Source organism: Aptenodytes patagonicus, chromosome 5 (genome assembly GCF_965638725.1).
Source record: "Aptenodytes patagonicus chromosome 5, bAptPat1.pri.cur, whole genome shotgun sequence".
Taxonomy (NCBI): domain Eukaryota; kingdom Metazoa; phylum Chordata; class Aves; order Sphenisciformes; family Spheniscidae; genus Aptenodytes; species Aptenodytes patagonicus.
The window spans coordinates 22,480,975-22,505,945 of record NC_134953.1 but is presented as its reverse complement, the minus strand read 5'-3'; the positions used below and the strand labels follow the sequence as shown (position 1 = coordinate 22,505,945).

At 41.3% G+C, this 24,971-nt stretch overlaps 1 protein-coding gene across 4 annotated transcripts; it reads right to left on the bottom strand.

Annotated features, from left to right (window-relative positions):
• Positions 1-318: 318 nt before the first annotated feature.
• On the bottom strand, positions 319-23,599 carry ACSL5 (acyl-CoA synthetase long chain family member 5). Of its 4 annotated transcripts, XM_076339012.1 has the most exons (23): positions 23,418-23,599; positions 18,809-18,919; positions 15,810-15,878; positions 14,055-14,240; positions 13,388-13,496; positions 12,629-12,693; positions 12,449-12,550; positions 12,017-12,116; positions 10,618-10,796; positions 9,880-9,912; positions 9,606-9,657; positions 9,088-9,161; positions 8,569-8,646; positions 7,466-7,600; positions 6,847-6,981; positions 6,677-6,772; positions 6,061-6,133; positions 5,125-5,213; positions 4,928-5,044; positions 4,332-4,475; positions 3,663-3,764; positions 3,206-3,277; positions 319-2,762 (listed from the first exon to the last, which is right to left on the bottom strand). In XM_076339012.1, exons 4-23 carry the CDS (start codon positions 14,208-14,210, stop codon positions 2,622-2,624), a joined length of 2,052 nt encoding a protein of 683 aa, XP_076195127.1. In that variant the 5' UTR covers positions 14,211-14,240; positions 15,810-15,878; positions 18,809-18,919; positions 23,418-23,599; the 3' UTR covers positions 319-2,621. The 4 variants fall into 4 exon arrangements, with proteins under 4 accessions (XP_076195127.1, XP_076195126.1, XP_076195125.1 ...); XM_076339011.1 differs by lacking the exon at positions 15,810-15,878; XM_076339010.1 differs by lacking the exons at positions 15,810-15,878; positions 18,809-18,919.
• Positions 23,600-24,971: the final 1,372 nt, after the last annotated feature.

Genomic DNA, 24,971 nt, shown 5'->3' with positions numbered 1-24,971 from the left:
TTTAAAGCAAGTAGAGAAGACTGGATGTTATTTTAGCGCCAATCTCTGTATAATGGGAAAAAAAGTTGCAGAGAATTCAACTTCATTGTACCTATAGCCATCCTTACCTCAAATCTTTGTACACTGGGTATAACAGTGCTTCAAGCCTGCTGTAGCTTTCTCTAGTGCTCAAACAATAGCCTGAAATAATTTTTGCACCATTTCAATGCAAGCATGCCTACATTACTCCTGTTTTCACTTCAGATCTATATTGGGGAAGCAGTTCATATGGCAGAAGTGGCACCCAAGAGACCAGTTTCAGACCAATTTACACTTGAATTGCTGTGTGTGGTTTATTGTTCAGATAGTGCCATTACCCATTCAATTCCATCTTTGTAACAGATGCCACAGACATGAAAAATCTAAACCACTGTAGTCTGCCACTGTGAGAAAAGGCTTAATTGCCATGAAGAGCAAACCGAGTTCAGAGATTGAGGTGTTTCCTCTTCTGAAAGAGAAGGCATCTCTACTGTATTAGAAAGTGACCTGTACAAAGTTACTACTTTCTGAGGCGTGGCACGGAAAAGTAGGCATTCTCTACTCAGTTCATAAATAAGAGATCTCTTTGAGCTGAAGAAGCACTGTGATTGGTATCTGAGTACTGCTAGTTGAAGAGCCTACCACAGAGTGGTAGCCCACACAGTGGGCTTCAACATCCAAGCAGATCTCTGTAGGGAAGTTTCACTTGTTGATAAAATAAACAAAGTATTTTCTGAGCACTGCAGCAGGTGGCATCACAGGATTCAGCCTCAAGTTTATACAGATCGCAGTTGCACTAGATTTACTGTCCTCAATTGAATCACTCATCAGAACCCAAAACCAGTTTCAGTATATATTTCTTCTTCCCTCTGGTTCTTTTTTTTCTCCCCAGTCTTACCTGGGGGAAAAGATTAAGCCATCAGTAACTTTTAAGTCATGTTGCTTTAAGGAAGCATGGGAAAGATGAACAGCATAGTTACATGCACTTTCAGAGTCTTAGAAGCCTTTATAGCCTCAGATTATGACCAGCACAGTAAGTAACACAACAGTTACCTTAAGACATCAAGGACTTTAGGCCTAGACTAGAAACAGAATTGGGTCAGTTGTTTTTACTGGTCAAAGCTAGGGATGCCTCACAGAAAGGGGTGGGCCTTTCCTGACCAGCAAATCTACTGGTTGCTTTCATTTTGGGATATCTGACCAAGAGCATTAAATACAGAGAGGAACAGCCACTAGCTGTAAGAATCTGGCACAGACAAGGAGAATTGGCATAGGAAAGCTACATGTACTCCTCCTCCATGTTACATCCTTGTTAGCACTGCATTGCCTTTTGGACTGGTACAGCAGACTACTCCAGGGAGAAACTGTCAGCAGAGGCAGCATACACTGATTGAAGACATGTTTCTAAAGATAGAGACAGTACTCATCTTGCCTAAATAATTTTCTAAAGCAGCAGTTTAGCCCTGGAAAATGCTATCTGATGCCTTATTTCATGTGATAGGCTAAGCTGGAAGAATGACTTTATGCTGAAGACTTTGGCACACATTGCCTTACTACAAGAAAAGGGAGGTTGAGTAGAGGAGCAACATCTGGTCTGGCACTATCTTACTGCCTCACTGCTCAGCCACAGCTCGTGCCATGACAGCATAGGAAACAAGTTAGCTTTCTGCAGCAGTTGTGTTCTAGCTGCAGCTATCTATAACCAGGCAGCAGTAAACATTGCAGCTGAGGGTGTGGTTGCAACAGAGAAACAAGTCACCCACACAGGCTTTGGTCTGATTGTGCAGTTACAATTTATTGCGTCCTATATCCTTAGGAATGACAGCTAAAGTTCTCCACTTAAGAATTTGAGCCCGATTAAGTGTAGAGGCTTTGTAACGCCATTGCATTTGAGAACGTGCAACACCTGATCCAGTGCCTCCCATAAGCTGGAGGGGCATGTTTGCTTCAGACACATGCACTTTGTAAACCAGTTGATGCCAGACTACTCATTTTCATTAAAGACAACCTATACTGTGTGGTCCAGGGCTAGGAACAGGACATTCACAACTGTATTTGCTGAACAGATGTTAAGCTCCAATTCATATTGTGACAGCTTGAGTTGAGACAGGTTATAGCATCCTGGGTGGAAAATGAAGTGTTATTTTCCTGCACTTGGTTTTTTAATTATCTCCCCCCCCCCCCCAAAACATGTAACTGCATGGAATAGTTCCGTCTGATTGCAGATCAATCCACAAAAGGTAGCAATGGAGTTCATAGTTGGAGCAGGAAAACAGGATTTGCTTTTGACAGTGAGAAGTGCATACAGCAGCCTTGTAAAGGGTGAGGCTCTTGAGTGTTTTTGTGCTTCATTCACAGTCCCAGGAAGATGAAAGTTCTGGCTTTGCCTAGACAGCTGATGCTTAGTCCTGCAAGATGTGAACACTGCCAGTTGTCAGGTATGCTACAGCCATCTTCATCTGAAAGTAATTTTTCCCAGGATACCAGAAACAATATATTTAAGTTCTCCTTGCTCCCCTCCACTCATGCGTGTGTTCCCCATAGGTCATGTAGTGTCACAGATTTGTTTGGATATTCCATGCAGTTTAATTTAAATTAGCCACTTATTCCTGCATACTTGAATAGAGGGCCTCAATTTGGTTCTGGAAGAGTTTAACAAGCTCTGCTCGCTTTGCCTTCAGTGTTGGTGTCAACAGTCCATTTTCTACAGAGAACATCTCTGTGTGGATGTACAGGTCTTTAACCTATTAAAAGAAAATAATTTAACACATGACACTTACATAATCCCTTAGAGGACAAACAACAGTTCTTCCCAGCTTCCTTGAGCTCAGTGCAAGAACTCACTTAGCCTCAGGAGCTCCAGTAACTAAACTGTTTTTTGATGCAAGTCAAACTGCTTTTGGCTGACACAGCAAGAGGATAGGCTGGAACTACAGTACAGCTCCTGCAGCCCATGGTGAATCTCCACTCCACCTCATGGCAATTGCTGCTTTTGCCCTACACAGCCACCTGTGTCTTGGTCAAGAGACAGGCAGCCAGTCAATGTTTCACTGCCTACTTCAATCAGTTGTCCTGGGCAGCTGTCTTAGGTCCCATCCTGGCACAGTCAGTAACAGGAATGCAGACTTCCCAGCCATCGCATTAGTAATACAGGTGCTTGTGACAAGCAGGATTTGGAAGTACTTACTTGTTCAAAGGATTTAAGACCAGCCTCTTTCCCCAGTCTGACCATATCTTCTAAAATAGCTTTCTTCACTGCCTAGACAAAACAGAGCAGGAACAGAGTGGGTGAAGCTGCTATTTTGTAATTGCAACTCAGGATCATGCCCATTGCCCAGTCAATGAAAACTGAGGTTGACAAGAATACATGTACATATTTCAGCATTCAAGATTTCTCATATTAAGGCTACTACAAGATTGCGTCTCTCTTCTCATTGGAAAAGAAGCGGTGATAGCCCTTGAAACATCAAGGGACACCTATACTTAGTTCCAGTTTTTACTTTAAGGCTGCTTGCATGATTCTCCCAGCATTAAGGCAATTAAATTTACAAAAGAGGTGGGTAAAAATGAAGTCAAAGCAATGCAAGATTGGACTTCAGAATTAAATTCTACCTATAACCCACTAAAAAGGTAAAGCCACTCACTGGATTTTTGCACACATCTTCATAGGAACCTTTTATTCCCAGTTTTGCTGCAAATTCTGGAAGTGTCTCAGGATCAGGAACCACTATACCTATTAGAAAAGACTGAAAACAAGTGGAAGTAGTCATGTTTAGACCAAGATAAGGCATCTGAAATTGATTGTCTATGCAAACTTGATTGTGGACAGCATCTCTATACTAAGCCACATTACATCCCCATCTGTTCCCAGAATTTGGAAGGTAGCTACAAGGACATTCAAGTCACTTATCTGAGTTCTGACAGTAGTTCAGAGAGCAGTTTGTCCATTACCTGTGCTAAACACTCCAGCAATTACTTTTGGCTGGTTTACAGATTGAAGGCCTCTGCTAGCATAGGTGACACCTCTGTGGCAAAGGAATGGAGAAACATACATGGCCTGACATACTTGTATGGGATTTGTATGTAATTAACTTTTACCCATCTTGTAACTTCATTCCAGGATCTCTTCTTTGGTGTCAAGAGGGAAGGCTATAGACAGCCTAAAAAGTCTGAAAGGATATTCCTATAAACATGGCACTCTTGGGAACAGATTTTCTTCAAGGACTTTTGTACATGCATACATTTGTGCTCTGATCTTCCAGAACTCATTGTGGGAGGAATCTTGCAGGATGCTCACTCCTAACATCACTTACCCTCAGGCTTTCCCCATGTACAAAGACCTGGGCTACAGGAGCACTTCTGATATAGACATTTTCTATCTTCTCTGGAGCAATGTATTCTCCTTGTGCAAGTTTAAATATATTCTTCTTCCTATCAATGATCTTCAGTGTTCCGTTCTAGAAGTTAAAGATAGAGGCCATTAGTTTCAAGTATCTCTCTTGCTTCTGTAAGAAACAGAAGATAGTGGGTTTGGTTTTGTGGTATGAAAGGCACATGCTAGTCTGGAACCGGTCTTTGCTTTCTACAGAGAGAAGGGGCATTTTGTCTAATTTTTCCAGTTAGCTCAGGACATGATTAGACAGCTCCTTTATTCTCCTCTGGCAGAAACCAAGACACCTTGTTGTTCTTCATTGTGGAAGTGATGTAGTCTTAACTACTGGCCTAGCAGGGGTTATCTGAGATCTTGTAACCTAATTGGTCTTTGGAGCTTTGCCTGGAGTTACTTGGTGAGTGATAACAAAATATCATGTAAGGCTTTTACCCTAGAATTCACTTCACCTTTTCAGATTACTGTAAACTAGCCAGGAATTCACATCCAAGGGATGGTTTGTATTAAGCAATTACTCACTGGCAACCATTTTCCTATGTCTCCAGTGTGGAGCCAGCCATCTTTATCAATTGCTTCTGCTGTCTTCTCAGGGTCTTTCAGATAACCCTTGAACACATTTGATCCTTTAATGCAGACCTATAGCAAGCACAGAACATTGTTAGTCACCAAGTCTTATGTTTCAGTATTTCCTGACACACAGAAGAGATGGTACCTACCTCGCCTTCATTGTTAGAAGAGAAGTAGTTCATTTCTTCCACATCATCTAGTTTTATGATATTACAAGCCAGAGGGGCTCCAACATGGCCTAAGAGAAAAAAAAAAAATCCAAGGACAGTTATGTTTTGGGGATTCTGCTAAGCAGTTGGCCCTATTTGATCTAAAGCTAGAAAGACTAGGTCTTAATGGCATACTTAATGGCACTTTGTTCACTGCTTTAGCAAGAACCAGTACTGTTTAAAGGAGTCTGACACCAAATGTTCAAGAAAATTACTGTAATGCCGTTTTCAGACAGTTAATGCAGCATAAGCTAAGTCTCAATGCTTAGAGCCATTTATTGGTGTAATCAACCACACCAACCATGTATTACCCTTGCCTCCAAAGAATTCCCTCACAGAGCCTGGTATTCATTTGCATTTCATCCTCATTATGCTCTGCAGTTACTGTGTTCAAAGACAGCGACTTGACCTTGAATTTAGAATACCCAATATTAAAAACATCCTTGTTAAGATGAAAACTAGATCTTCAAGGTCAGGTAGTTCTTCAGGAAAATAGTCAAGTATCATGTTTTACACAAAGAATTATGACTAAAATATCAGACAAGTCATTTTGGAGCTAAAGCTAGTTTCTTAAAGCCTTGTCCAGTTTGCTCAGCTCTGTACAGACACTCCTTTCCTGTACACTGAGACAGCGTCTAAGCTGACCTATGTCAGCTTTATACAAGAGTATCTCTTTATACAAGAGATCCTCACTTACATGAGTCAAGAATTTGGGTACCTATTAAGCATACAGGTGACTGTTGCTACTAAGAATCACTTTGAGGTTAAGTACCCAGGATTTAACTTTCATTGAACTAAAAGCAGTAGAGCACCGAAGCTTGAGTGCCACTTTCTGTTGACAGCTGTGGGAGAGTTTCCAAGTGTCAGCTACCATACCTGTTGTCCAGTCTCCAGGCATTGAGAAAGTGCATCCAGCTGAGCATTCAGTCTGGCCATAAGCTTCAAAGATCTGTGTGAGAAAGGATGAATATTCTTTGAACATCAAGACCTTAGTGTGAAAGAGCTCAGTTTCAACTATGCCCATGCTCAAGTCTTCTTTTTAGGAAGGAAGCCAAGACAATCTTAGCCTTTAAAACTTCTTGGTCTTATTGGTGTAACCAGATGTTCTTCAAGTTCACCTATCCAAACCTTGCTTTGATCACCTCATTCTCTGAACTCCGTTCTCAACTGTACTACATTGGGAGCTCGCTGACTGTCAGGATAAGCCACAAAGCTCAGAGGCAGCTGCTTGAGTTTGAGTGCTGCATGTTCCTATTTCTGCTGCTCTATTCCTCTTCCCAGAGCCTACAGGAGAGTTTTTTGGTAGTGTAGTTTGAAGCCAGCCCTGCAGAATTTTGTTCCTGTTACAGTTAACTCAGATCAAGCAGCCTGTAAATACTGAAGACTGACAGCAATCTCCCCAGGAACAAGTTGGGCTGGACCACAGCTGTATCATTGGTCACTTATTGGGCATAACCAAACAGGTCTTACTTTAAGGAAAAACTCAGCTTACCTGACAGCCCAATGCTGCTCTAAGAAATGTCAGGACAGAGGGAGATATAGGGGCTGCACCAGTTACCATTATACGCACTCTTCCACCCATGGTTTCCTACAAGTGAAATAGAAGCCATCAGATCCTCCAATACTACATTGCTCAGCTTGCTTACACTTGGAATAACTTACCTGAACTTTTTTGAAGATTAGCTGGTCCCAAATGCTGTCATTTCGAGTTATGCCCTGTTTTATTTCAGCCATCTTCACAATCACAGCAAAGTTTAACAGGCAACGTTTCACTGGGCTCTTTGCACTACTTTGTATCTGCAAGGAAAAGTATTAGTGACTCTTGAGTTTAACTCACATCTGTACCTCCAGTTCTTGCTTTGTTAGGAGGCACCATATCTTACTTCGATGTTCTAGGGTCTGTCTTCACTACTGTCATGGTCTAGGAGATGAACCACGGGGCAATACTAATTTGTGTTACTGCTGACATACTTCAGCCATAGCTTTGAGAGATAGGGATCCTTCTAGCTTTGCACTTGCTTCATTTGCATTCCAAAAGTAAACAAAATTTTTGTCTCTGAACAGCAACAGACTTAGCCTGGTCATGACTGGATACGCTGTTCTTATACTCCAGGTCCCAGGACTCTTGCCATCTCCTCAGAAAGGATTTTAAAGAATTCTTCCTGCAAAGGACTAATTAACTAGTGGTAATGCAATGATGCATTCAATATGAAACTAAACTTGTATATACTTGCTTAGATATATGGACACAAAGATAATTTAGCTAAAATTGCTCACATACCTTGTCATATATTCTATTGAGCAGTCTTGGTACAACTGGAAATAATGTTGGCTTCAAGGTTTTCATGTCATCTGTTAGCAACTTGATGTCTCCTTGGAAGAAGCCTACTTTTGCTCCACAGCTGTAGATCACAGTCTAAAAATTGACCAGACTAAGCTTAGTCAAGGATAATTCTTAGCTTCTTTAGCCATAATTATTTGTCTGTGGGAAGCAGCATGATTTCCAGTGCCCAGTGGTAGGAAAGTTCTTGTGTGAACAGGTTTTGAGGAAATACAGAAGGCTATCATACCTTCTACTACAATTTGATTTATAGAAGCTCAGATGCTAGATTAAGTTCTGGCATGCAACTTTGATTTGTAGTCCACGAGCACCACAAAACAAAAGTTTCACATTATGGTTGAATTCAATTAATATAAGCTTCACCACATTTGTAACAGCTGTTCTGTTTTGATATCTTTTGAGATACCTAGAAATTTCAATACAAGGCAACAGAAGAATTTAACAATTTGACAAGGAATAGGACAATACATATTCTTTTTTGAATACTGGGTTGGGAATTGAGGTTAAGAGACTGATCTGGAGACCATTACATGTAGAAGAGTTAGATCCTGCCACAAAGTTGCTGATGTTCCCTGTAGGAAGCTTTACTTACACAACACGCTGGAGGAACTGCATTAATTGGAAGACTAGAACTTCAGCTTAGGAAACAGGCAGGATGACACAGCCCAGCGGAGTAAACAGTGGAGAACATACCACTCTCTACCTCCGAGTACTAAATCCACTGGTCTTAAACTGCTTCCTCTTCATGTATTAACTTTCACTGTGTTTGACTAAGGTCTTGATGCTGTTAATTTCCCTTGCTGATTTCTTAGTAAATCACAGACTCAGTAAGGCTGGACTGAAGAACAAAGCTTCATTTAATGAAAATAGTAGCCATATCTTGGAGAAGTAACCAGGCATTATTTAGTCAGTTCAGAGGTTTTTATTTTAGGTAAGTGGTCTTAACCATTTAGGTATGGCTTCTAACAAGTGTTACCTGTCTGAACTAATTCATACATCCAAGATCTTCTACAGAAGCTTAGTAGCATGCACAGTGTACTTACCTGTACAACTCTCTCAAACATGTGAGCCAAGGGAAGATAGGACATGGTGATATCTGAACATGTACACTCAATTATGTTCTAAAGGGGAAAGAAATAGAAGTAGGTTAGTACTCCCTATGGCTGCTTGAGTTGCTCTTAAGTGAATAAAGTTTGGATCAATTTGGATGCTTTGAAATAGACACTTCAAATGACTGAAGCAACTCAGGCTCATCTACCACCTTTTCAAAATTTGCAGCTGTAACCGAGATCTAGATTAATTTTGTGTTTTGGCAAGACTTGAAATAGGGTAGTTTAGTACTCTTGGCATTTAGGGCTGACTCATTCTAGAATAACTTCTGTGTAGAAGTTCTTGTTCAAGGTTAAACCAAGTTTCTTGCAATACTATTGTCCCATTGAAATATGGGAACTTAGGAAAGCATGAGTTTGCTGGGAGTGAATGGTTTGCAAAAAATGCCCACGTTAAAGCTAGTTTCATGACTGAGTGACATAGCCTAGAGATCACCATTAGCAGTAGCTTACCTCTGTGCTTCTAAGGAAGGCAGCAGCATTTGCAACAACATTTTGATGTGTCAGCATGGCTCCTTTAGGGTTACCTTTGGAGAGATCGAGCAAAGTCAGCTGTGGCTCTGACTGCTTCTGCTGTCAGTTTCCCATGTCTTGTTTGGCTCAGTTTGTACTGTCTTGGTATTAGGCTCAGTCATAGCATGCATTGTCTTAAGAGATCATAAAAATGCCTCATCTTGAGTGCTTTCAGCTATGGATATTATATAAAGGAAGCGTCTACTGAAACAGCAGAGTAATTAGGAGTAGCATAGAGAATGCTGAAACAAGATGTTTCTCTAGCCCCTGTGGGTCAGAATACAGACACAGTTAAACAACCAATCTCTAACATTAATACTCTGTATTTTTCATAGGATAAGACAACATGAATTTGGCTATTCCCCCCAGCTCTAAGAAGCTTTGTCTTAGTGTACTTGACTTGTAGTTTTAGTGGGGAAGCAGTTTTAGTGGGGAAGCATCACTATATATTCTCTTACCTGTGGTTCCACTGGTAAAACACACGATGCAAAGATCTTCAGGCTTAGGAGGCTAGAGGGAAAAAGTCACATAAGGTCAACAGAGTAAGGATTACGTTGCTTATCAGTATTTACATACACTTCCTAAAGTGGGATGAACCAGGAATTCTGTTTGGAAACAGCAAGACAAGATACAAAAAAAAAATCCTGCCAGCCTCCTCTACTAGCAGCATGGCAAGAGGTCTTTTCAGAGACTAGTTTTGCAAGTTTATAACTGTTCCACAGAGATACTTACAACTGGTTCTTTGATGTTGTTTCTTCCCAGCTCCTGTGTTAGAGAGAAAACACAGCTTAACAATTGCAACAGAAAGACATGCAACAACAGTAGATGAATAGGTAATTGCATTTCAAATGCAACATTTGTTTTTACTTTGCTTCTTGATACTCTGTCTCATTCAGAGGGAGATGTTGGTCTTCCTGAATTTAATACACACAACTTGGAAAAGCCGACTCCTGGCATTGTGGAAAGTATGAATTTGAGTGTGTAGAAAGTGATCAGAACTATTTAAGGAATTTGGAAGTCCTGAGTGGAGATCTTTCATTTTATTTGATGTAGGCCACATCTCTTATACTTTACATTTGTGCATCATATCTGGAAGATTAAGCCTAGTATTGGGATGTCAAAGCAGCCAGTAATTTGCACTTACAGTTTCAATTAGACTCATCTGTGAGCTTAGAAGCCTGATAAATCCTGTTACAACTGCACCATGAATTAAGCTAAGGAAGTCTTCAGTTTAATGCATACTGACTGTCCACAACATATGGATACAACTTTAGTCAATGGTTTGAACTCTGCAAGTCCATTTGGCTAAATATACCAAGTTTCAAAATGACTGCTCATCAAGATCTCAGGTACAGGTGTGACAACTGGATAATGCTTACATTAAAGTGTCATTGTTGCCAGAGAAGGCCCAGATGTCTAGCTGGCAAGGTAGTCCTCTGCAAGATCAAGCAGAAGCCTCTAGTCACCTACCTCAACCTCCTGCAGCGCTAGAATTTCAACTCCCACTTTAGCTCCTCTGTCTTTGAGCTCTTTATCAAAGAGATCCATGAGAATGACATTCTTCAGACATGGGGTCTTTTCTTGCTCACAGTTCTCAAGCAAGATCTGTGCCTTCTCAGGCTTGTCACAGATCACTATGCTTATGTCAGCTACAGAAAAGAAATTACATTTCAGAAGTCTGTTTAGAAGACATGAGGCAAGTGAGTGACAGCTCAGTAGCACATACATTTAGAACATAGCATTGGTTTGTTCTAAAGCCATTTGCATTTGTTCATATGGATTCAGTGGCTGGCTTACAGTGCTAAGAAGGTTCCTCCTACCACAGCCAACTGATTGGGCAAACTTGAGATTCTAGCTATACAAAGTGAAGGCAAACGCTGAGGAACTGAAGACAAATATCTTCAGTCAGTCAAGATGATAAGCATTTAAACTTTTGGTATTGCCATAAAAGCTCATAATTGTCCTCACTGATTGTTTAGGTTTATCCATCTTCCTTAAATCTAAAAGAAATTTAGACCTGTTTGGAAGAGGTAGCTAAAATTCTTGAGTTAATGCCTCAGCTTCCCTGCATGTGCAAGAGAGTTATGCAATTACAAAAGCATTTTCTATTAAGTCAGCAGAAGAATTGGATTTGCTGGTTCCCCATTAGCCTAGTAAGTCACAGCTATGTAGTCCCAAGGCAAGACCTGTTTGCAAGATTCACCAGCATAACTGTTGAAGGGATTTTGCTTGGCAAATCCTGTTTATGGGTTGGATCCCAGATCGTTGTGGCAGCAGTGGATATTTTTTTCACCCCATATCTCCCCTGAGACCAGGGGAAGAAAGTTTGAAGATTTATTCAAGCTTCCTCACCAGTTTCTTCCATGATGGCATGCTAGTTGTTGCTTCTGTAAGACAACAGGCCCTAACCAGATAGATAAAACAGATCTAGGCATATATCTTTACCCCTCCCTTCTCTACTCTTTACATCCTACAACTTTAAGTCAGAGACACACATCTAGTCTCAATTTGCATGCAAGCCTGTCTGCATTGTCTGATTGTTTGGCAGTGTGGGAGTTCAAGATTGCAAAACCTCAAATGGCAAATAGTTGAGCACTCTGACTGTAGGATGGTCCACAGGATCTAGCAGGCCTTCAGTGGACTTGCACTCAAGACACTAGGAGACAGAAAGCCCACTGGCTTATTCTAGGCATTGAACCATGTCCCCTGCAAAGCAGCTTCATTTACAGAAATTAAGCGTCTATAAAAGTATAAGAGCAGTAAGGTTAAAGCTACTCTGATTTTTGCATCAAATTCCCTTGAACTTCAGCCTTCTCAAAACAAAGCTTCTTAGAGAAATCATTACAAAATAGTGAAAGTCAATATTTACCTTTGTTAACAATATATACAATGGCCTCTGGCCCCAGAGTGTCATAGAGTGGAACAGCAACCATTGAGTAAGTGTAGCAGGCATACTCTGAAATGATCCACTGAAGAGAGAAAACAGTACAGCTAAGGAAAACTAGCACCTCACAAGACAGGACTACCTACAGATTTCATACAGCTTGACTAGTCCATGCACACATTAGCAGTGGGGGTTGTGTAAGGAGCATGTCCATGAGATTCTCAGAGTAGTGAGGGTTCAAGATCGTTGTATTACATGCCTGGCCTGGTATGTGCTCAGTCAGTAATAAGAGAACTGGGAAGGGAAAAGCCAGTTGTGATTGTTCCTCATGTGGCCTCAAGCTATTTAAATACAGACCCTCCTCTCTCCCCAGGGTGTCAGAATATTCTGGGAAAGAATATTCAATTTGTTGCTTACCTCTGGCCTATTCTGAGCAAAAATGCCAATAAACTGGTTTGATGATGGTTTGCATCCTTTTTGCAGAAGCCCTGATCCCAGGTATTGAGCTCTGTCCAAAACCTGTAAGATAGTTTTCCCCCACTTTAGTGTTACAAGACAGTATCCAAAATTAAATCATCTGTCATGTACAATACTCACCTGTTTATATGTCAGCCACTGATAAGGTTGGTTGGGTTTTCTATAGCCTAAACAGCTGCCATTTCCTGATGGAAGAGTTCAGAAAAGCAATTGTAAAGCTCAGTACTGAAGTTGCATTGCACTGCAATGCAACACTTTAAGTGGGAAATATTTTCAGTCAGACATCCAGCTAACTGCATGGAGCATGGAAGTGCACAGCGTCCATAGTGCACTCTGCCCAAACCAAGATTGTAAGACTATTGGCTTTATCCTTACAAGCAATACTTCCAAGATCTGGTGATATTCTCCTGTTTCACAACCCACGTGAGATTGAAACAGCTTGCAAGCTATCACATATTTCCATGCATGGGACCCCTGAAGTCACAGGTGCACAAATTCATACCTGTTGTAAGCAGGCAGTAATTTTACACTAAAACCCACATCATAAGACAAAGCAGAGGTGTTTCCCACCAACTCCCTCTGATGCTTAGTATCTGCTGACTCTTCACTGAACTCTGCCATGTTAAGCTTCTGATGTTTGTTCCTGCCCAGACTGCCAACTAAGACTACTTCTAAATCGGGGGGGGGGGGGGGGGGGGGGGGGGGGGGGCGGGGCGGGGACGGAATATGGTCACTTGTCACTCCACCCCACAGAAGGCTGGAAAAGCTTTTGCTAGCTTGAATTACTACTACAGATAAGAAGCAAGGCAAAAGAGCTTGGAATAATTTTATTTACTTGTGATTGATAGGCAAGTACTAACTAGCAGATGCAAAGCTTACCAGAAACATGCAGTCCTCTCTGGAAAACTTCATACAAGGTTTTACCATCTTCAAAGTAGTAAGAAAGCAGGTTATTATCTGTCACGAATGCACTTCTTCTGGCTCCTCCCTAGGAACAGAGCATAGTTATGAAACAGAACAGAACAGATGCAATGTCATTTATTCCTCAGCCATTCTCCCAGCAATCCCCTTTAAAGCATTTCAGTAGTATTGCATTATTAGGGAAGTCTCAATTTCCTTCCTTATTTTGATCTACTCAGTCATCAGTCATATGCAGAGGAATTTTCTAGATGGCCTAGATTAATATTCAATTACAGGTTATTAGAGAGACCTTGACTAAAAATGAGTGCTACCACTTGCCTAGTTACATGAAGTCTAGCACTAGCCTCAAAACTGATGCAAAGCATTTAAAATACAGAAAAAAGTCAGTGACAGCCAAGGCCGTCTGGTAAAAAGCCCACCTAACCCTGTTGGCAAGAGCTGCTGTTTCTTACTCTTGGTGTCTTAAGACTTCCCTTCTCCCCACCATACTGTTGAGCTGTATACCTGGGAGAGAAGGCTGTGTATATCAGGCAGGAGAGTTTCCACTGATAACCAGAGTCAGAATGGATCAGTATTCATATTAAGCTCAAAAATAGTCCATGCCCACAAGCAGAGTAAGTATTACCTCAATTCCTATTGACTGCTTGTTCAAGTCAACAGGAGGCAAAACAGGTTTTGGCCTGCTTATCACCCACAGGAAGATGCCAGCTCCAAATACAATAAGACTAATCAATGCTGGTGTTGGGAGCGGTGAGAACAAGACTTGAAGTATCCAAATCATTGTGCTGGATCAGTGGAGCCAGAGTTGAACCTGAAACAAACAGGAGGTTTAGTAGACATGAGTTAGAAGCACTCACTACCTATAAGCCATGGTTACTTAAGTAGTTTGTTAAGCAATACTACAAATCATTTCAGCAGTTTGCCCCTAAAGAGTCCTGGTACAATAATGAAGCATGCTTATGCAATGCTTTAAGCCTCTTAAGAGATCCGAAGTCACCTATCCCCATAAATCTTAATCCACGCTGCATCCTCTTCCACAAAAAGCTGAAGCCTGATGAAGTCAGACAAGGAACAGATGTTAATTCTTTCTATTCAAGAGTAAAAATCTGCCTGGGGAAAACATATGATTTCCCAAATTAAGTATTAACAAAAAATGCCTGTAGTTCAGTGATGTGAGTAGTGGAAGTAACAAAATGCCTCAATATTACAGCTGTCCAACCGGAGGGGGTATTGCTAAAATAGTAGGGGTATTGCTAAATTACATGTTTGTTATATCTACATATATAGGTCTGCAGGACAAGCAGTATCTTCATGATCATCTGCTCTTACTGGAAAGCAGGGTTTATGCTGGACAAGTATTTCAGACAGTGAAAGTGTGTTCAGCATGAGATATGGCACAAGTTAAAACTGTGAAAGTTACTTTCCCACTAGAAAGTGGTGACCTGGAAGTCAATGTGTGCAATGGAAGTCTAGCTGGGAAGTACAGAAACAGTTCTGTTGCTTGCATCATCCAGAGTCTCTTCCTTCAAGGGCAGGGAAGCAAAAACAGAATGAGACATCTACCTCAGCCTCCTGCCTTAGAAACAAGTACTTTAATCTCTAAAATATTCTGGTATGTTTAAGATTAAATGGCCAAGGCAAATCTAGCACAGGTGACTGCTTTTTGTCTGAATCAACTCAGATCTCGCCAACTTATCTTTGCTAGTATCTAAATAGCTATGCAGGACATGACACATCACACCTTGCAAGATGAATAACCACGCCCTTTCAAATTCCTTCATACAGAATCAAGGGAACCCGGTCAGCAGATAGTATGTCAGCTAGCAACTAACTAAATCCCTGTGCAAGAAGAATACCAGGCATTCTGGAGCAATGGGCTCTAGTGACCCTTTAACTATAATTCCAAGCAAGTTGAAGGTATTTTCCAAACAGTTAGTAAATTCAGCCAGGCCCCTAAGTCAGAATTTGGGTCTCTGAGCCCAGATTGACCAGAGTTAGATCACGCATATCTGGTTTATGGTTTTGTAGTTTTCAGTTTCCAGTGGCTGTGTTAATTAGCAATCCTAATGCATTCTCTGGTGAGAGAAGGCATGCTTTGCCCACTCAGCATCTGGATAAAAAAAAGGGTACCTCAGAGGCTTGTCATCAAGTCCAAGCTGCCAAAAGCATGTCACCTACATATCTGAAAAGTACCAACTCCCTAGACCTCTTTTCTACTCTAAGCCTTAGTTACAATGTGCCCTTTAAACTCCTGACCTTGGTTTCATGTATTGAGACCATAAAAATTGTGCTACAGCAAGAAAGGCAGGAACTGCCCTTGGCACCCTGCACTGACTGACAGTTCCAGTCACTGGGCGTATCAAACCTAGGAAGCACAAACCTGCTGTTTCTGCAGCACAGGATATCACCCGTCTCCACACACTTCCTTTGGGCCTTTATCAACTTGAGCCTGGAGAAAAAAAAAATCCCCTAAAACCAGGTGTGCTGATCAAGTTTACATTCAGGGCAAAGCCACTTAACAGTTTAGGTTCTAGCACTGCTCTATTTGGAAGACTGAAGATTAATAAAGTGAATTTGGCAATCAGCTGCTCTTCATGATTTATACATTTGGCCTTGTAACCCATTACTGGAGCAGTTAGTAAAGAGCTTTCTGTCAGTGATTAAACAGTATCTGGTTTATGGTGTGAGTCAGCTGCTTCCTCTTTTGTTAATATGAACAAGTCACTTTTTTATAGCATGAGCACTGAGGCAGCTTGGTAGAGGCATCTCCACTCTCCAACATGAAGAGGAGTTGGATATACAAACTTTATTCCTTTAACTTAGAGCCCAAGTGACAGAGCAAATCACATTTGCACCATTTGTACGTTAGAAGCTTAGGTTGTTAGAAGTTGGCAAAACTAGACCTTGACACATCTATTCTCACATCTTTTTAGAGGGATACCAGAGTACTGATGTTCAACTCCCCTGAATTTTGATTAATAGCAATCACCTCTGGCTATTTTCCAGTCTTTTTCCATCCCCAGATGGGCCAAAAGGAGTTTGTACTCAGTGCATTTCAGGTGACTCTTCCCTGGACATGAAATTGTTCAATCAGCAGTAAGAGAATAGAGCTATATGCAGGCAACTGAAGAGACCACCTGCCTGTACAGCTGTACCAGTTTTAATGGCTGACGTATGCTCTTATGTGCTCATTTTAATAGTAATTTTAAGACAATTTCCTAGAAACCAGGAAGGATTGGTTGCCTTTAGAGTATCATGCTAGAGGTAATAAACAGAACTGGGGATCGTGTCTATAGCACCAAGCCCTCTACCATAACTCATTAACACTGCTTAGCATTAACACTGCCTATTCAGACAGATCAGTGCAGTTGTCGCAAATAGCTACTCTCTGTTACATGGACTTACTTGACAGAAAATTAACAGAGAACACTTGTCTGACCTTTTTGTGGTAAGGATCAGAGAACCCACTAACCCCAAATGCTCCATGCAGCAGTAGATAAGTCACTGAAAATCCTTCCGTCAGGCTATTCTCATCTCCTCGTGGACTCACATGCAAGGCAGTTTGTGCCAAGACATCTAGGAAGACTGAACATCAGGCCCTGAAGGATAATGCTTGGGGCAGAGAACTCAAAGTCCAGAGAGAGCACCTGATCAAGTTGAGAAAAGCCTGAAGATGATTAAATGCAGCAAAGCTTTTGCCTTCAGATTCTGAATTGATTCCACAAGTCTCTTGCATAGAGAGAAAGAGAAATCAGGCAGTAGCCTAATCCCAGTGTAACCTAACCAGCATCCCTATAGCTACTCAAGGATGATTTTCAGTTATAAACCAGATTTTTAATTTAAAGAAAGACCTATTGACAAGTTTATCTCTAAAGCCTGGGAAGTATGGTATGCTGATTTGCTTCTAGGGTGGGTTTTTTTCAGTAACTGTCTTCGTTAGCCCACTGTCAGCACTGAATGAGACTGTACATGTGAGAGTCAAAACCTAGCATCCTTTAAAGCTACAGAAGTTAGTGTTGTATCAAAAAAAGCACAGATACCTAGATCTTGTTTGCAATATACAAAAAAATGCTTTTCATATCTGAAAGACTATTTTCAGTTCCCCTACTTTATGAATAGAATAGTGAGTGTTTTGCTTTTACTTTCCAACCATGTTTCCTCAAATGGGTTTTAGTCACTCCTATCAAAGTACATAGGGTGTGTTATTCAAGCTGTGGCAAGAGACTGTCAGCAAATTTGTCTCAATTCCCAGCATCAGGACAGTTGTTTCCTATGCATAAAGCTTCTATTGTAACTACTTGTCATATCCAAGTCACTAGTTAATCACCTCTGGTATCCTCCAAAAGCCATTTAATCCTGCTGCCCTCAAAGCAGAAGAGCCAGCAGAGAGGGTAGGAGTCTGTACTTGACAGAGTTTTCTGTCCATGGGAAAAGAACAGCTCTACCCTAGGTCTGGCCTAAGGAGCAACCACAACCAGAGCTTAACCCACAAATCCAAATGCCCTGTGCATACGTAATACCTGATCTATATCAACTGAGTAAAAACTCGTCTCAGTGCAGCATGAGACAAAGCCAAGGCATTTTTGACAGACACCAGCTTCCACTGCAGGGCAAGTCTGAGCATCAGCTGCTTTCTTAAGCATGGGGGGGGCAGGGGTGGAATCCTTGAAACCCCTGAGTTTTGAAGGGCTCAGCTCCCAGTGACCAGAAAGACACAAAACGCACAGGATGTCTCAAACCAGCTGTCAGTCCTCTTGTGCAATAAGATGCTAGACAGTTAAAGTGTACTGAAGTTGTCTGCCCTGATCAATGGTCAGGGATAAGATGCACTAGGCTTCGGAGTGCAAAGGCTTTGTTTTTATCAGAAGAGATTACAGTGATACCATTTACAGCCTTGAGTTCAGGAGTACATGTTCTCATTTGTACTGTACCTGCCCCCCCACCAACCTCTACAGCAATTCCTTCACTAGCTAGAAGAAGTGAAACAGTTACTCTCTATTCTCTCCAAGTCAGGAGATTCTCTCCACTGGAAAGTGACTGAGCTTTGTGCCTCCAAGCACGTAAGTATAAAGAAAGAAATCAGCGTTATCTCCATCACAGTAGTTCTTTACAGACAGCAAAGCAACCTCTGATACTTGCACAATTTCAGAAGCAACGGCCATGCCTGGAAGAATGTTTTCTAGAATTATATTCTTTATCTCAAGTTCACCTAAGAAACAGTTTGCATATACTTTTGAGGTGATCACGAAAACTTGTTGATGAGCATTAGTAAGGTAACAGTGACTCTTTCCAAGCAGGAAGAGTAGAGTACAACCAACTGCACTGGGGTCACTAATTAGTTAGTTAACCAACAGTAGCTCACTCTTTACATTTGCTTACACAGTGCAGCTCTTGCCTGGTGTCCTGCAGATGTGAGCCACTGTGCCAGTTCTTACTCCTTGGAAGCATTATATCCCATCTTCCTCCAGCTGCAGCAAGAAGTCTTGTGTTCTGCAGGGTTTAGGAACATTTAACTTTCAGCATCCAGAGAGAAGCTAGAGTGCAAAAGCTCAGCAGTGACTGCTGAACAGAGCCACGTAAAAACCACAAAGCAAAATCCACAGTAACTTGCATTAATCCTAAGATACACTTTAGTTAGGCTTTGCTTTCAGAGTACCTCTTATGAAAGTCAGAGCCAAACAGTTCAAGTACCCTTTGATCTTGGCTGAGAAGCACTCTGCTAGGGGGTGGGAAAGAATGAGGCCTCAGTAACTTACTTTCAGGAAGTATAGTGCTCTGTGGTTTCAGACTACTTGTTACAGGCTATTTCTGGGCCTTGCTCATGAAACCTATTGGACTTGGGCTTTCAGTATACTTAAATAGAAAGGCCATTTTTTATAAAGAATTTTATTATGTCTGATATTACTGTCCCTCCATCAGGAGGGCAATGACATCATGACACTACTTAGTACTAAAAGTAGTTTTATCAGATAAATTGAAAAGCCAAGCTTTCATATATTTTTTGTATCAGGTTTTCTCCTTGAAAACTACCTACTCCAAAAGATAGAACACATTCAACTAGCCCCTTGAAGTTTTGAAAAATTTAAAAAATAGTCAGTATGGGTTCTGTTACTGTTTATCCTATTAGATAATACAGGATCATATTCTTGCAAAACATACATGCATCAACATTATAGTAATAGGAAATTATCTCTAGACACACAGCAAGCATGGTTTAAAGAGCTAGAACTAAAGCTCAACTTGAAAATTCACATAGAACTCCTAAGAAAGCTTGAATATCATTATTAAGCACCTTACATAGCCACACAGAGAAAAGGTACTACTAAAAACTTCTAAAGTCTTTTATCACTACATATTATTACAGCACTTACATTACAAAGAGCAAAGAGCAAACATGTATCTGAACTTAACTCAGCCTAAGGTTAATATCTGAGCACACTACCAGAGATTTCCTAGCAGGCTCCTGAAAAACTCATTATCTTGAACCCTGCAGCTAATCACTGCACTTGCACATCAGTTATAGTAAAGCCCTTGTAAATAACAACAAGCAAGCCCATTAACAAGAAAACAAATAAAAGTAAAATTTTATTACTTATACAGAAAATATTTCAGAGCAAACATAGAGATGAGACCCACTAATCAAAACCACCTACCATTTTGAAGATGGGGTGGGAAGCCAACCTCTTTTCCTTAAGTAAAAGGGAGCCTTACCAGCACAGTAGCAAACCAACACCAGTTAGGTAACACTCATGTTAATACTACAGCTAGTTCCCTCTCCCGGTTTAAATAAATCAGCAAGCAGAAAAGCATGCTGGGAAGGGAGCTTGTAAGTGGGAGGAACTTGCATGGGTGAACTTAAGTAGTCAGAAAACAAAAAAAAGGAGGAAGTTGTTGAGTTCTTTCTTTGTTGATGAAAAGAGCTTGAAGTTTACATGTTTCTGAAGAGCTAGGTGAAAAGTAGACCAAAACCTTTTGAAATTATATTTATCACTTATTGTTTATTTGCTATTATTTTCTCTGTGTATAAAGCTGTACTCTCAACAACAGCAATTTTCTCTTTATAACTGCATGTACATTAAGCTGAGCAGAGCTTTGTAGCCTGTAATACTGACAAAATGCTTTGAGTACCGTATTTCTTATATACTGCTGTAACATACTTGCTTGTGGCTGGATCCCAGTTTCTGCTGCTGGTTTTGGTTTATTGGTTTTTGGTGGGTTTTTTGGTGGGGTTTTTTTTCCCCAAAAAGCTACCTAGTTCTTTCTGCTATGGTATAGACTTACACATGTGCAATTATTTGCACAAGGTAACAGTGAATTGCGTTTCAAATTTTGGTTTTGAAATGCTATGACAGGGATTTTCTTTATGGTTTTACAGTTGCATTTCTTTATTTAAAAGTTTATAGCTGCTGTAGTTTCCCTTTTTCTTTCTGATGCTTGTCTAATATAACTGGAATTTTGCAGCAGGTTTGGAGGGGTGGGAAGACAGTAGCTTCACCTATCGCTCTTCTTTAGTGCCTTGACCTCAGATCTTGGAATTGTTTTCCCACTTAAGAGTTTGCCTATCTGAAAGTTTTTCTGTGCTGCATGATTTCAGAATAATCTCCTTAGCTAGACTAACTGTAGCTGGGATGGAATAACATAGCATGTACTTGCATCCAGAATACAACCTGTCCTGGACCTTGGCTTGCTAAAACACATGGCCTCTACTAATTGCAATTACGTTTTTATTGCTGCTGTAAACTTTATGCTATTCAGGTAAAACTAACTTACGCTGTAATTATGGCATTATTTAGCAATGCAGATATACTTTTAGGGAAGCTGAGGCTTAATTCACTGATTTTGCTGTAAGCTTTACATGAAGGTGAAACAGAAATAGGTTGTTTTGCATGAAACTCCTCTGCCTTTGGCTTTGCATACCCAGACCTGTTCCAGTGGCATTTAAGTGAAGCTGTGAGCTTCAGCTTTAATAGTGCCAGTCAGGGTGCACTTATGCTTAGAGAAAGGCAATGCCTCTTACAGAAAAGGGAAGGAAGACCAGGCTCCCAACCCAGCCAGCTCCATTATCTCCTTCTTTGAGTGCCTCTCTGAGGATTTTCCCCCTTCAGATATCTGGCCTCAGGCTGTTATTTTTCCAGGAGGAAGAGAAAAAGCAGTGAATTTGCCCTGTCTCTGATCAGCTGTTTGGTAGCAATGCTGTGTATCTCAGATGCCTTGACTTTGGCTGCGGGTGCGAGAGAACATGCCCGCTGTGCCGTCCTGCCTGGCCTGCCAGAAGCCCAGCGTGTGATGTGGAGGTCCCTGAGCTGGTATGGTTACACTGCATTGCCTGGACTCAGTGGGTCTCACACCTCCAACAGAAATTGGATTAAGGGATGCACATAGAAAAGCCTTGGGGAGGATAGCTTCTCCTTAATGATTGGTTCTGTTTAATGCTCATAAATTAGAATATAGCTGATGCTCTTTCTCTAGTATGCATAAGAAGTGACATGCAAATTCTGAGGCTTTTCATTTTTGATACTGCCTCAAATGATCTGAATAAACTCCAGATTTTTATGAGGCACAAATCCATTTGTTGCTAGTAATTCTCTGCCAAAAAATAAAGCAGACTCAACCTTTGCTTCTTTTTGTACATGTATTTAAAATGTACACCTGCACCTTTCATACCCATTAGCAAATTAAGATGAGCAGTAGGTAGAGTATGTATATAGAGAGTTCAAGTTGTTTCCTTTCTGTTGTCACTGTCACAAAAGGTTTGCATAGAGGATGGATTAGATGAGCTTTTATAATAAACCTTAAGGTCATGGCACAACATGAGCTTTTGCTATCCAAAGATGCCAAAATAGCCCATCTACCCACAGCAAATAGCAGAGGATGTAAATAAATGAAGGGGAAGCATTAGCTCAGTGTACGGTTTTCTCTGTTGTCACTTCAAGACTTGGATCTAACTTTTGTGAGTCTGTGGGAAGTGTGGGCTCACTTTATTTGAAGGGTTTTTGAACTCCAGTTTGTTTTCTTAATGCTATGAAAATAATCATTCTTTATTGCTCTGCTACACTCTTCAAGGACAGCCTTCTGGCTTTTGTAAGGCAGAGTAACTGCACAGGGACATAAATAATCTTCTCAGAGCATAAGTGGGTTCCTTGGAGAAGGTAGTATGGACAGGATGATGGGCTTAGGACTTGGAAGAGCAGCATGCTTTTTGCCAGTTCTCTTTTACTTGCAGCTTGATTTCTGGTTAATCTTTGTCTCCACTACCCTCTCCTGTGTTACAGCTGCAGCTCTGTACACAAGCAAGAGCTTGGAGAAGGCTCCATCGCTATAGCTACACCAAGCAGTTGTACCAAGGCGATCGCAGGAGTCTCACGTGCCATGGTTTTAAGATCTGTGCTTTTAAAACATTAAAAAAAGGCATTACAGCCAGCTTCTGTGTTCCTAGTTGGTGATTAAGGTCCTATTGTAGTAAATGTTTCCAATAAGCTTGTGTGTATAAATGATCTAGCATATAACAAGTTTTTACTGACAAGACTTCAAAACCTGCCTGCGATGCTGTGGAACCAAATGATTCTTCTATTTCTGGAACTCTGTTTTAAACATGAGTCTGAATGGGACCCTGGCACTGGTGCTCTGTGCACTGTATCTTTAAATAGACATAACTAACAAACTGATAAGAAAATGGCTTCAGCCTGGACGGTAGTCAGGTTTCCAGTTCCAGCCAGTCTATAGCAACAGGGAGTGTTCAGATGGTTGCTCTCACTCAGGCTGTGATTTCTTTGTATTGCCACCCCTGAACCCAAACTTTCTTCTTTAATAACATGCAGCCAATTATATAGCTGTTGCCTTTAACAGCACACAGTTTAATGAGAAAAGTGCATTAGATGCGGGCGTTGCAGCAAATTAAGGCTGTTATCCCCCTTGCAGTACTTCCCTGCAGGAGCAGGAAGCCTAGTACTTGGGAAACACGGGCTCTGATCAGGAGAGATTTGCTTACCTTCCTTCAGTGCTGGAGGAGGGTGGAGGGGCCGGTACAGCTTGCTGCCTTCGCTGCTTTACAACTCCAAGTGGGTGTTCAAGGGTTGATGCTTCCCCAGCTCCTGTGGCAGGACTAAGCCCCGAATCATCAGTGTGTGGCTTTAATAAACAGGCAACACTGCACCCAGGTAACCTTTGAACCTGTGTTGCAACAGGTTCAAAGGTAAAAAAAAAAAAATTATTCCTGATCAAATATAAAGAGCAATTTTGGCTGGTTAGAAATGTTAAACATACAACTCTTGCGCAACAGCTTTAGAAGAGAGCAGCACACTGTGAAAGCTAATTCCAGTCCCGTGAAAGCTGCACACTTGGGTTTTTAATAGGACTCTCATTTACTCTGAGTATGCATGGGGCACTAAATAAGTCTCATTCCACTGAGAAAAGGTGCCTCTTAGATTGCACTTTGAGCAAGCAAACATATTCTGATATTTTTTCCCTACTGCTTTGTGTGGGGGCCTCCCCTTAATCACGTCTGACCGCTGAGGCATGCGTTTCCTTTGCAGCTCAAGTGGTCTGTGAAGTAGCATGCTCCTTTATGGTAGGGGCTCTCAGTGTGGTTGGGATGTATGGGGGGCTGGTTATCTTACCATGATGCACCTTCTCTTTTGAAGGTGTGCAAAGGGTATTGCGCTTGCTGGACTGCCAAGTGGGCTAAGCCTGCTTCATCAGAGATTTCTTGTGTTGATTTAAGTGATTGATTCTTTTTTGTCTTCCTCCATCTATGAAATGGGAGTAACAGAGCTGCTGTGCTTAATGCTGCTTGAGAAAGACTCAGCTGTGAGATGAGGTACGCAGGCTGGGCTGGCAGGTGGAGCTTCTTGGCTTCACTTCCGAAGGCTGTGGATGCGATCTTTGGAAGAAGTTTGCTCCTCACAATCCAAAAGATAAGGCTGAATCCCAAAGTCCTTTCAGCACTCACTTAATACTGTCAGGACTGGTCAAGATGATGAAGCTTTTGTTGATCCAGGCCTGGTTTGACTGGTGCTGGAATTTGACTCCTGTATGATATTTGAAGAGTAAGCCAATATTAACACTTTTCACTTATGATCTTAAGTATTCTTGATTGGGGTGGGGGAACCTGCCTGTATCAGTGGACATGAAAAAAAGTGGAAGCACCTGTGCCAACACTAATTATCATCCTAGACCTTCTGATTGCAATCTCCCCTAAGTTTTTAGAAAATGTCAGTTTGAGAAGGATGAAATAAAATGAGTGGGATGGTTCCAAATTTGGTGTAAAGAGATGATACCGGTGTGCAAGTCTCTTGGCTCCAGTCTGTGGTGCATCTTGCATGTGGGAAACAAAGCAGTCAATGCTGTTATGAGGTATGCAATAGATACTAATAATTAGTAGTTGGGCAGGTCCCCGTTCAGTGTAAGTGGATATTGCCTCATCACCTCAAAAGAGCTAGAGTGACTGACACCATTTGTGGTTTGGCTCCTGGATGCATCTTATGTACCAGTGTGGGGGAGAAGTGTAGCAGAGTCACTTGAGGAGGGAACAAAGCCAATTACC

Bases quoted from the DNA above. Each gene is read 5' to 3' on its own strand.
- ACSL5 (XM_076339012.1), bottom strand. From the start codon at position 14,210: ATGATTTGGATACTTCAAGTCTTGTTCTCACCGCTCCCAACACCAGCA. The intron at 7,601-8,568 runs GTAAGTACACTG...GTCAATTTTTAG, and splicing joins TGTTTGAGAGAGTTGTACAG to ACTGTGATCTACAGCTGTGG. The intron at 3,278-3,662 runs GTGAGTGGCTTT...TGTTTTGTCTAG, and splicing joins AAGATGTGTGCAAAAATCCA to GCAGTGAAGAAAGCTATTTT.